The sequence below is a fragment of the Tasmannia lanceolata genome, unplaced genomic scaffold (genome assembly GCF_043159265.1).
Source record: "Tasmannia lanceolata isolate RefF3 unplaced genomic scaffold, GAP_Taslan_0.1 ptg000003l, whole genome shotgun sequence".
In the NCBI taxonomy this organism is placed as follows: Eukaryota; Viridiplantae; Streptophyta; class Magnoliopsida; order Canellales; family Winteraceae; genus Tasmannia; species Tasmannia lanceolata.
The window spans coordinates 57,256,329-57,269,212 of record NW_027518680.1 but is presented as its reverse complement, the minus strand read 5'-3'; the positions used below and the strand labels follow the sequence as shown (position 1 = coordinate 57,269,212).

Here is a 12,884-nt window from a genome sequence, read left to right as displayed (position 1 = left end):
TACTTCCACTAAAATCTCATCTAACCAAACAGAGCCCTATGGAAACCTCTTTCTTTCTTTGTGGTTGGCCTTCTCCCAAAGTGAGGAGTGATGGGACCCATTATCATTTCATTGGTTTTTTCTTGGGAAGTGATATATTCGCCCCAATTTTCTTCCACGTACCACCTACTTGTAATCTTAAGAGAGTAGTCAGTCAGTCAGATAGTCAGATATACACTTAGAGGGGTGGCTGTGGGAAGAAAAGGGATGAATATATCAGTCACCTTTTTTCCTTAATTTCATGTGGGGCCCATTCTAACATGATTAAGGTGGACAAAATCAAAAGCTTCAGAAGTTGCTTCCCTTCTCCTGGAAGATATCGACTTTTGAATATGGAAGTTTATACGGTGACCGCGCGTGCAGCCTGAGAACGGATAGTTGGGCCCCACATGCGTGGATAATCTAAACCGTTCATTTGTTGGGTCCCATTGTAGATCTGTTGTGCCCCAAAAGTGAGGGCCGTCCAATGATCCCAAACCCAAATCCCTTGTTTGCTGAGTTTTCATGAGACGTCCAAAAAATTGGGGGCCATAAATCTCCTCAGATCAAAGGAGGGTTTAGGTTCATCCAACAATGCTCATTTTTTGGGGGCACAATCTATCTATGGCGGGCCCAAAATACGGTTTAGATCATCCATTCATGTGGGCCCATCTTTTTTATGATCTACACCGTTCATTTGCTAGGCACTAACTTATTATCTTTCTATACACTACAGCAAAGGAGAGAGTAATCATTCTAAAAGATTTCCTTCGTTGTGTCTCTCTCAGTTTTTTTTTTTTTTCAGATAATTTAGACATTCTATATAGGGCTGCAACAGGGTCGGGTTTTTCAAAACCCTAGCCCAACCCTAGATCCCATTATCTCGGCCCTGACCTGCCCTGATCATGAGTCAGGGCCGGAAAATCTCAACCCATTACCCGCCCTACAGGGTATTCTGCTAGGCCTGGCCCGCCCTGATTGGCCTTGATTGGGTAGGGCCAGGCCAGGCCGGCCCTAATCGACCCTAGCGCAAATACCTGCTAAGAGTGCCAAAAATAAAGCAACCACTTATCATATGGAACAAAATGATCAATAATCAGAGAAATGGAGCAAAATAAGACAATATGAATTTAACAACATCCGGGCAACAAAGACAATTAATAATAATAATCTAAAGAAACATCAATCCAAGATAATAGAAAACATTAGCAAAAGAAACATACACAGATGATTCAATTCTATAATAGAAAACTCAGGGTCGGGCCGGGTCAGGGTAGCCGAGGCATTAACCCAAAACCCGCCCGACCTGAGTCAGGGTTAAAAAAAAATGAACCCTAACCCGCCCTCAGGGTTAGAAAATCCAGCCCTGACCCTGTTCGGGCTCAGGGCGGGTCAGGGCTGACTGGGCCAAACTTGCACCCCTAATTCTATATGACTAATCTAAAATACTGAAAATAGGAATCTTTCTAAAAAATACATGCAATTTTTACTAAAATTCCCATAAAATAATACTTAAAGATAAAAAAAATTTGACGACATTTTCGTAAATAAGTATACTAAAATCGGATTTAGAATTGTTTCACGAGTTTTTGTTAGTTGTTTGGATTCGATTTCTGAACTCATTGCTCAAGTTGTGCCTTTTTTGTTCATTACTATAAACCCAATGATTATACAGATCTTTGGAGGATAGTACGGACTCTCTATAGACCCCAAATAACCAATCCTCGCATAAATAGCTAAAGATCCAATAAGTCCAACATTGATTCCTTCAGACATGTCAATTGGGCAAATACGCCCATAGCGACTAGGATGGATATCTCATATCCGAAAACTAGCAGTTCGTTCTGTCAATCCTCCAGAACCCAAATAACTCAATTTTCGCCCATGAACTATTTGTGTCAATAACGTTATTCTGGGGTGATCTCATTATTGCCTATTCTAGTGAAACCACCCATCAGAGCCATCGTTAACCATTGGTCGTCGAGGTGTATTCTCAAAATACCTATATCTACAGCTGTGGCAATAGGGGCGTGATTTGGTAATACGCCAATTTGGCCACTATTCGTCTAAAATAATTTTGGATCCTATGATCATGGTTTTAAATTTCGACCGAAACCAAAATCAACAATACCAGAAATGGTACCAGATTTCGGTTGAAAATTTTATTTTTTCAATATTTCGTCTGAAATTTCGAGAAATTCAACCCAAAAATCTAAAAAAATTTAACTTATAGCATTTTCCAGAAATTTCAGCCGAATTAACGAAAATTCGGCCAATTTTGGTATTAATTAAAGGGTAAGGTGTTTGTGAGCAGCCCCTCATATATGAGGTGAAGGCTAGAAACACGGTGGGCCCACATTTTTGGGGTGATCGAAACCATTCATTTGATAGGCCCTGACATAGATATAAGGGTGGCAAAATCAACCGGAACCGAAAATTCGGTTTCAGTTTGGTTTAACCAAACCGATTCGAATTTCAGTTCGGTTTCGGTTTCGGTAGAACCAAACTGATGATTGGTTCGGTTCGGTTCGGTTTGGAGTGTTTCGGTTTCGATTTCGGTTCGGTTTGGATGTAAGAATGTTTGGTTCGGTTTGGATGTAAGAATGTTCGGTTCGGTTTCAATTTGGAGGTCAAACCGAACCGTTGCCACCCTTACATAGATAGGGTGTGCCCAAAAAATTAGCTGCATAGGATCATCCCAACCCTTTGAACTGTGGACGTGAAAAATGGAAAATTTTGGGCAAATTTCTAACCAATTTCACCTCCCCAGTTCGAAAGGCTGGGATGATCCTATGGAGCTGACTTTTTGGGCACATCCTATCCATGCCAGGGCCTATCACATGAATGGTTTGGATGACCCCAAAAATGTGGGCCCACCGTGTTTCTAGCCGTCACCTCATATAAGCTTATATGAGGAGCCACTCATACTCACTTTTCCCTTAAATAGAATATTATATTTTAATGGTGTACCCCGTTTTGGCCAAAATTTCGACATTTCTGTTTCAGTGAGCGCTGAGACGCATTCCGAAACCGAAATTTAAAACCATGCCTATGATAGAGATCCGAAATGTAACCATAGATCCTACTAATGTGTATAGATCCTTCCCGTTTACGTTCTGATTTGGATGGTTCATCGAGCTGTCTGCGTCCATTGACATTAGGGTTGCAACTCGAGCCGGGTTTTACCCGACCCGCATCGATCCGACCCGAAAATAGCCTGGGTTGGGTTCAGGTTTCATGGGTTTTGGGTCGAGCCGGGTTGAGCATTCAAAAGCCCGCATGAATCTCGGGTCGAGCCGGGTTTGAAGGGGCCCGACCCGAGTTACATAAGTTATAGTATGTACATTTTTTTCTATTGTTAGTTAAAATTTAAAAGTGAAAACCCACGCACCCACAGTTACAGTATGTGAGTGTAATTTCTGCTTCTATGAGTTGAGTTGATTCAAGTGTTTGATTCAGCATTGTTTGATTGTAATTACAACATTGTTTAATTACAGCATTGTTTGATTCAAGTATGATGTGAGTGTAATTACATCATTGTTTGATTCAAGTGTAATGTGAGTGTAATTTCTGCTTCTATGAGTTGAGTTGTCTTGCCAAACAAGAATTTTCCTTAAAAAATTGCGTCAAGGTGAAAAAACCCAAACCGACCCGAGATTTATCATGGGTAGGGTCGGGTTTGGGAATCGTGGGTTTTCCGAAAAAGAACCCGACCCGACCCGACCCGACCCGAGATATTTCTCGGGTAGGGTTGGGTTCTCCAAAACCCTCTCCAAAACCCGACCCGCCCGACCCGAGTTGCAGCCCTAATTGACATCCCTATCAATACATATAAGAAAATTATCAACAATTAATATGTACCTCTACACCAAGGTATTCATTCTGTGAGTCAGGGCATAATTTGTTCCCTGGTGAGTCAGGGAATAATGTGCTTTCATATTGTTGAAAAATAGACAATCGTAATACCATACGACAAAATTTGGTGTACGCGAATTTAAATTGTCTCATATGTTGTTTGTGGTTCACATGGGAAGGGATCAATGACCTCACATTTGCACCATTTCAATCATGGTCTCCACATGTGATAACACTTCAAGTCAATGTTAGGTGGTCTTAAATCGACCCCCAATGTAGACCTATCTCTCCTCTTTCTCTCTCTAACCCGGAAGAGAGAGAAAGACACATAGGGAGTCGATTTAAGATATTTGGGAGTCGATTTATCACTGCCCTTCATTTATCATCATAGATAGTCTTTATTTCTAGAAATTAGCCTCTTTCTAGATGTGTTTTCCTTATTCTAATCTTTTTTTTAATGAAAACCTAAGGGTCCCGATAATTTTGTATTGTAACATAATTTAAAACGTTAGTTATGATGTAAAGCTGATCTATGAATCGAGTTTGAAAAAAGGCATTGCCATGTGGGTCCCGTTTCACGATTGGGTCCGTTCATTCATCTGGCCAATTGTTGTTGGCCCTACCTTGTTTGGATAATCCCAGCCCTCTAACTATAAGGTCCAAATTTGGTTTATATCAAGAGATGAATTTTGTAGATTAGAGACCTTAATTATGGATGGAATTCTAGTTTAGGCGCACTCATTTTGGATTTTGAAGAATTGATTTTGAGTGCAAAACTGATTATTCCACAAATAAATGGTCATGATTAAAATGTGCATGTCCCATGTGATACCCACTGTTGATCTTTAGGATTTAGTCTTAGTAGTAATAATATTAAGGGATAATTACATTTACACCCCCTCTAGTTTCTGACACATCCACTTCAACCCCTGTAGTTTAAAAAGTAACAAAGACATCCCCTCTAGTTTTGTTTTGTTTAAGGTTTGCCCCCTCAGCTGAAGGTTCGTCCATAGATTGAAGGGTTAGGATGATCCGATGGAGCTGATTTTTTGGGCACACCCTATCTATGTCAGGACCCATCAAATGAACGCTTTGGATCATCCAAATAATGTGGGCCCATACCCGAATCCAAACCCCAAAAAATCAGCTCCATCGGATCATCGTAACCCTTCAATCTATGGACGAACCTTCAGCTGAGGGGGCAAACCTTAAACAAAACGAAACTAGAGGGGATGTCTTTGTCACTTTTTAAACTATAGGGGTTGAAGTGGATGTGTGAGAAACTAGAGGGGGTGTAAATGTAATTATCCCTAATATTAATAAACATGTTATGTGGTGGGCCCGCTTCAAAGGATGATCCAAATCGTTCATTTGTCGGGCCACAACGTAAATATGTTGCACATCAAAGATCATTCTTTATCGGAGATTTTACTTGGTGCGTGGGTCTAAAGTCCAGTTTATTTTCTGGTAAACTTATGTTTGTTAGAAATTTGGATAAAATCAAGTATTAAAACAAGGAGAGGAGTGACAGTATCAAAACAAGGGTGGGATTATATGAGAAAAGTGTTTCTAAGCACGTGCTTAGGGAGCTCCCTAAGCATAAGTGGCTTAAAAAACCACCGATTGATTGGTTCGTACTGCGGGTTCACCTTTGCGGGGTCCACAAAAAGCGACCAATCGGGGGCTTTTTAAGCCACGTGCTTAGAAATACTTTTCTCGTGCTTATATTACCTAAATCAGTAGGGATCCAATGTGCCACATCCTCATTACACTGAAAACTTATAAGGTCTGATTGAATTGAACGGTGGAACCCACCGATTTGATCTCGACCATCCATCTAATGTCCAAGAAATGATCGTGATCATTAAAATCAATAGCATGCAAATGAGTAGCCTAAATAGAAAACCATAAGTAAAAGATTCCAAATATTCAACATCCAAAGAGCTTCAGTTCAGACCATGGTTTTAAATTTGGGCCGAAATCTAAAATTTTGGACTAAAATTTCGGTGGAGACCGAAACCGAAATTTGGTGAAATTTCGGATTTCGCCCTTTACCAAATTTCGGGCCGGACCGAAATTTCGAGAAAAAAGTCATTTAAAAAAGAAGAAGAATTGTTACAAAATTTCGGAATTTCGGTCTGAAATTTCGAACTGAAATACCAAATTTCGGATCTCGGTGGGGTCCGAAATTGGTACCGAAACCGAAATTTAAAACCTTGGTTCAGACTAGCAATCCAAATTGGGTCCCAAGCTCCCAGCCATGGTTTTAAATTTCGGTTTCGGAATGGGTTTTGGCCCTCACCAAAACCGAAATTTTGGCCTGAAATCCGATATACCAATAAAAAATAATTTTTTATTTAATACCAAATTTTGGCTGAAATTCTTAAATTTCGGGAAAATAATAAATAATTAAAAATTTTGAGATTTTTGGGTTGAAATTTCTGACGAAATATGAAAAAACGAAATTTCGGCTGGTACCATTTCCGCATTTCGGCTCGGTGCTGACTGAAACCCGAAATTTCAGATTTCGGTCCAAAGAAATTTAAAACCATGGTCCCAGCAGGCAAACGGTCAGGATGGATCCAAGATGGAAAACTATTACGGTCTCCCAAGCCTTGTCACTTACGGTGCAAGTTAGTGACAGCCGTTGATTTTAAGACTCAAGCTTGCTGACTTCAAAGTCAGACACGCCGACTAGTCATTCTCACGACACGTGTACAATCGGAGGAATCTTTAATCAAAGTCTAGTGGGCCCCACAGCTTAGAAGAGAAAAAGAAAAAAAGAAAGCAAAGATAAATTCGCACCCGCTCTAGGATAATTCACACCATTTTAAAGTGAATTATGAATTTATGACTTATGAGGCAAAACTTTAAAGCTATGTCACGTGAGAGGGGTGCGAATTATCCTACATGGGGTTGCGAATTCATCAACGCCAAAGAAGAACAGAAGTAGAAGAAGCAAAACGCGTTTTCCCGAAGTACTGAATTTTCAATTTTCTTCTTCTTCTCCTTCTCATCTCTCTCTCTCATGTCGAAAATTAGGGTTAGGGTTTCTCAAAATCACTTCTTCTATAGCTCAAAATCTCTGAAATCTAACCTTCTAGGGTTAGATTTTTAATTTTTCGGATTAGTTCTTTTCGATTTTCTTTGTTTTCTTAGTTTTTTCATTTTTCTCCTCTTTCCTCTCTCGCATGTCGAAAACTAGGGTTAGGGTTTCTCAAAACCCCTTCTTCTACAGCTCAAAAATCAAATCTCTGAAAACCCTGCTTCTAGGGTTAGGTTTTTAACGTTTTAGGGTTAGGTCTTTTCGTTTTTCTTCTTTTTTAAGACTTGCTCTCGCAATTCCGTGAGAAATGCGTCTCTATAAAACCCTAATCTCTTCTCTTTTTTTCAATCTATGGCTATCTCTCTGTGTTCTCTATGTGGCTGGAGATGCTGGCACTTCAGAAAGATCAATTCTTCTTGAGTTCAAGACTTCAATTTCTGATCCATCCGGAATTCTCTCTGAATGGAGTTCTGATAATTCAGACCACTGTTCTTGGTTCGGTGTTTTGTGTGACTCAGAATATAGGGTTTTGTCGCTCAATATCAGTGGCAGAGGAGGTAATTCGGATACTTTTTCTTGTTATGGATTTAAACGGTTTCCGTTTTCTGGATTTGGGTATAGTAGATTTTGTGCTAGTGAAGTAAAATTGGGGGGGAAATTGTCACCATCAATTGGAAAACTTGCTGAACTTAGGGTTTTATCTCTTCCGTTTAATGGGTTTGATGGTGAAATTCCCACTGAAATCTGGGGTTTGGAGAATCTAGAAGTGCTTGATCTAGAGGGAAATTTGTTCTCTAGTGCTTTACCATCTGAATTTGGGGGTTTGAGGAAGCTTCGTGTGCTTAATCTCGGTTATAATAGGATTACTGGAGAGATTCCTGTGTCGCTGTTGAATTGTGTTGGGTTGGAAATCTTGAATTTGGATGGTAATGGATTGATTGGGATTGTCCCCGGATTTTTGGGTAATTTTACTGAGTTGAGGGAACTTCATTTGTCTTTCAACCGATTGGGTGGGTCTATTCCGGTCGAGATTGCAAACAATTGTCGGAATCTTAAGCATCTTGATCTGTCTGGGAATTTGTTGGTTGGTGGCATTCCAAGTAGTTTGGGGAATTGTGGTGAGTTGCAATCTTTGATGCTGTTTTCTAATATGTTGGAGGATGTCATTCCTCCGGATATCGGTCGGCTTCAGAAGTTGGAAGTGTTGGATGTGTCGAGGAATAGCCTTAGTGGGTCTATACCTGCTGAGCTTGGAAATTGTGTTGAGCTATCAGTCCTTGTTCTTTCGAATTTATATGATCCTATGCCGCTTTTAGACTCCTTTGGGGGTTCATCTAATGCTTCTAATGATGATTATAATTATTTCCAAGGGGGTATTCCCATGAATGTTACGACTCTGCCGAAGCTTAGGATAATTTGGGCCCCAAGGGCAACTATAGAAGGCAGAATTCCGAGTGACTGGGGTGCTTGTGACAGCTTGGAAATGGTTAACCTAGGCCACAATTTTTTCACTGGAGAAACCCCGCTGGCCTTTGGGCGCTGCAAGAATCTGCATTTTGTTGACTTGAGCTCGAATAAGTTGACTGGGGGGCTCGATGTGGGACTTATGGTTCCTTGCATGACTGTGTTTGATGTAAGTGGGAACTTTTTATCTGGCTCCATACCTAGGTTTATCTATGACAGATGCCCTCCTACGCCCTCTTTGGATGCTTCATTTGTCCAACAGTATGATCTATATTCTGCTTATGCTTCATTCTTTACATACAGAACTTTGGCTACCATGTCCTTGCTATCCTTTGGGTCAAGTGATAATCTCCCAATTCTGCATAATTTCAGTAGAAATAAATTTTCATCTCCTCTGCCATTGTTGCCTATTGCAGCAGAAAGATTAGGAACACGGACTGTTTATGCATTTCTTGTTAGTGAGAATAGTCTTCTTGGGTCACTCCCTGGGTATTTATTTGACCAGTGTGATAATTTGAGTGGGCTGATTGCCAACTTTAGCAACAACCAGATTTCTGATCAGATTCCTCTGGAGATTGGTGCAAAGTGCAGATCTCTTATGCTTCTAGATGTCTCGGGGAATCAAATTATTGGTTCAATATCCCCAAATTTTGGTTATTTGGACTCTCTGGTTAGTCTTGACATGAGTCGGAACAAATTACAAGGTCAGATTCCAGAGCATTTGGGGCTGTTAAAGGGTTTGAAGTATCTCATGTTGGCTGCTAACAACCTGACTGGTGATATTCCTTCTGGCTTAGGCCAGTTGCCATCTCTAGAGGTGTTGGATCTTTCTTCAAATTCCATATCAGGTGAGATTCCAAGAGATCTGGCGAGTTTGAGGAATCTGACAGTTCTTCTACTCGACAACAATAAGCTCTTGGGGCAGATCCCCTCTGGTTTTGCTAATTTGACATTGCTCTCTGTATTCAATGCATCCTTCAATAACTTGTCTGGGACAATACCGTCAAATGGTGCTTCAATTACTTGTGACAGTATCCTTGGGAATCCTTTGCTTCATTCTTCCTGTCATCTAGTTCAACCATCTGTGTCATCATCAGATCTGCAAGGGCAGTCTGGGGCCCCACAACAATATGCTTCTTCTCCACCCTCAACTGTACCCGAGAAGAAGGGCAATGGCGGATTCAATTCTATTGAGATTGCCTCGGTAGCATCTGCCTCTGCCATTGTTGGCGTCCTACTAGCTCTGGTTATTCTCTTTCTGTGTACAAGGAAACGCATGCCAAGGCCCACAGTTCAGGGATCAGGACAAAGAGATGTGACAGTTTTCACTGCCATCGGAGTCCCACTTACTTACGAGATCGTCATGCGGGCCACAGGGAGCTTTAATGCAAGCAACTGTATTGGGAGTGGAGGTTTTGGAGCTACATACAAGGCTGAGATTTCTCCGGGAGTGATAGTGGCGATAAAGAGGCTCTCAGTTGGACGTTTTCAAGGGGTTCAACAATTCCATGCAGAAATCAAGACCCTCGGAAGAATGCGCCATCAGAATCTTGTGACTTTAATTGGTTTTCATGCGAGCGAGACGGAGATGTTTCTCATATATAACTATCTACCAGGAGGTAATTTGGAAAATTTTATCCAGGAACGATCTGAGAGAGCCGTTGATTGGAGGATGCTTCACAAGATTGCTTTAGATATTGCTCGTGCACTTGCTTATTTACACTATCAGTGTGTTCCCCGTGTCCTTCATCGTGATGTCAAACCGAGCAATATCTTGTTAGATAATGACTTTAATGCTTATTTGTCGGACTTTGGACTCGCAAGGCTTCTGGGAACCTCTGAAACCCATGCAACTACTGGGGTTGCGGGAACTTTTGGGTATGTTGCTCCAGAGTATGCAATGACTTGCCGTGTTTCTGATAAGGCCGATGTGTATAGCTATGGTGTGGTACTTCTAGAGTTGATATCAGACAAGAAAGCTTTAGATCCTTCGTTTTCTTCATATGGAAATGGTTTCAATATAGTTGCCTGGGCTTGTATGCTTCTCCGACAGGGGCGGGCCCGCGAAGTTTTCACTGCAGGGCTGTGGGAAGTAGGCCCTCATGATGATTTGGTGGATACACTACACCTGGCTGTCATGTGTACCGTTGATTCTCTCTCAATCAGGCCTACGATGAAGCAAGTTGTCCAACGGCTGAAGCAGCTTCAACCTCCAACATGCTAGCTAATAATACTTCCAGATATTTAACTCATTCAACTAGAAGGTGAGGTTGAGGTATAATTCATGCTTCCGGTGTGCCCATTTTTGGGCTTCTCTCAGATTTGTTTGTGAGTTGTATTTATCTTCTTGTAATATATTGCCGCCATTTTTCCACATTCTTCTCTGAGGGCACTCACCGATATTAATCTGCAGAAGAGTGCAGGTGTATATCTGAATTCAACCATATTTCAGAACCTTTTTCATACATGTATCGCAGGCTCCTTTCTCAATTGAATAAAGTACTATACATCTCCAAGGAGTTTTTTTGGAGCTGATAAAGTTATACAATTTGTAACCATTGTTTCCATTATACTTCTATAATATTTTCATGATTCAACACATTTCATTGTTGGGTTGTCAAGGTTTGCAAGCACACCTGAGCTCAAAGCCTTGTAGCTACAAGAATCATGACACAGGTGAGTTATTGGAACCGGTCAAGATTTTTTGTTTTTTCAACCGAGAAAAATGTATTTTTTTGGCGTAGAAAATTGAGCTAACTGGAAACATGAGGTTTTGGGGCACTCATCAAGGGAATAGAATATATAGAGAAATGGGAGGTTTAGTGTAACTTTGCCAAGAAATTGGCTTTTAAATTCAACACTTCCCTTGAAATTATGGTTCAATTGGAAGATTCCCTTTTTAGCTGATATGTGCTTTCGAATTGTTCTTTTTTTTTTTCCCTTTCTGATACTTCGTTAACAAGTTCTGCAAATGGTAGGAACAAGCTCTATTGGAGATTTTGTGATGTGAGGAGGAAGCTTTTGTAGGATTTAACCAGTAAGAGCTCTGCCTCCTATAATGATTCATAGTATACTCAACTCAACTCAACTCAACAGAGCCTTTGTCCCAAGCTAGTTGGGACAAAGGCTCGCTGAGAGGGCAGATTATATCTTGACACTTTTGAGGTCTTATTTTGTAGCACTACTTCAGTCCTTGCTGAGAGGGCGGATTGGGGTCATCATTCTCGTCTGTAGGATCAATGACCTCTGAGGGATTGCCCATTATGTCAGGTTAGTCTCATCACTCATCAATGAAGATGTCAGAGTAAAAATTCCTGTAGAGGACCACTATTTTTTCCTTTATTTTATGCCTGTTTATGCAAATGACAAATGATTTTGGTAGACATCTTTAAATTTTGTTTGTTTTGACTTTTGAATCGGGTCGCAAGATGATTCCCTTTTGTATCGCTGCTAGAGTTTATATGAAGTCCAAGTAAGTCTCTCTTCTAAAACACATCTGAATCTACTGTACTAACCATAATCATCGTCGTCCAATATGTCCAACATTCAAAACCATAGCCTGCAACATTTCATTAGCCCAACAATTCACTAACTCTGCTGCATCCCATCAACCTGAATAGTGTAACCACTATCTAAAGAGGTAATGAATCGCCTATTAATAAACTTTCCCTCTCCATCAGTTCATTTGCTAACTGATCTAACATTTGAGTTTATGGTGAATCGATGGTAGAATCTTGTTGCACAAGTCCTGATTTTCCATAATAAAATGAATTCTGAGATACAAGAATTGGAATGAGTTGTCCCAATGCAGGAAATATAGACTGATGCTACCTAAAAAATAATCGATGCCTGTTTCCAAATCCGACATAGGAAAGAAAAACCAAAACGGCACAACCTGCCAGAACAGAGGCATGCAGCCACATACCTAACTCTTGGATTCTTTTTCTGTAAGTCATGGGTCATCAGTGAAAATATACGACCTTAAAGGACAAATCACAAACTACAACAAGGAAAGGTATTTCAAGACAAATCACAAACTACAACAAGGAAAGGTATTTCAAGACAAATCACAAACTACAACAAGGAAAGGTATTTCAAGACAAATCACAAACTACAACAAGGAAAGGTATTTCAGTTATGGGGTTTTTTCTTGTCTCTGTGTGTGTTTGTGGGGTGGGTAGGTTAGTTAATCTACTACCTCCCTTGCAAGAATCTTTGCCATGTCATTGGAGGAATGTCTGCTATGAGAGAATGATGTGGTAATACATCTGCGTAGGTTGTTTAACTCAATCAACCAGTGTTGGTGCAAACCTACAGGTTCATGGATGAATTTCTAATAATTTAAGAGTAATATATGAGTTTTACCTCAACAAAGCAGCAACACATTCCCAAATCAGCATAAACAGATCATTCATTAATAATAAGATGGAAGCACTACAGACTTTAAAACAACGGTGTGCAAAACAACCTTACAGACTCCGGAACAACAGACACCTAAATA

At 40.4% G+C, this 12,884-nt stretch overlaps 1 protein-coding gene across 1 annotated transcript; it reads left to right on the top strand.

The window, feature by feature from the left end:
• The first annotated feature begins 6,882 nt into the window (after positions 1-6,882).
• On the top strand, positions 6,883-11,799 carry RPK2 (receptor-like protein kinase 2). Its single transcript, XM_077366674.1, has 3 exons — positions 6,883-11,059; positions 11,362-11,420; positions 11,563-11,799. The coding sequence occupies exon 1, from the start codon at positions 7,227-7,229 to the stop codon at positions 10,605-10,607; it is 3,381 nt and encodes a 1,126-aa protein (XP_077222789.1). The 5' UTR covers positions 6,883-7,226; the 3' UTR covers positions 10,608-11,059; positions 11,362-11,420; positions 11,563-11,799.
• The last annotated feature ends 1,085 nt before the right edge of the window (positions 11,800-12,884 follow it).

Excerpts from the sequence above, each read along its gene's own strand:
- RPK2 (XM_077366674.1), top strand. The coding sequence starts at position 7,227 with ATGCGTCTCTATAAAACCCTAATCTCTTCTCTTTTTTTCAATCTATGG.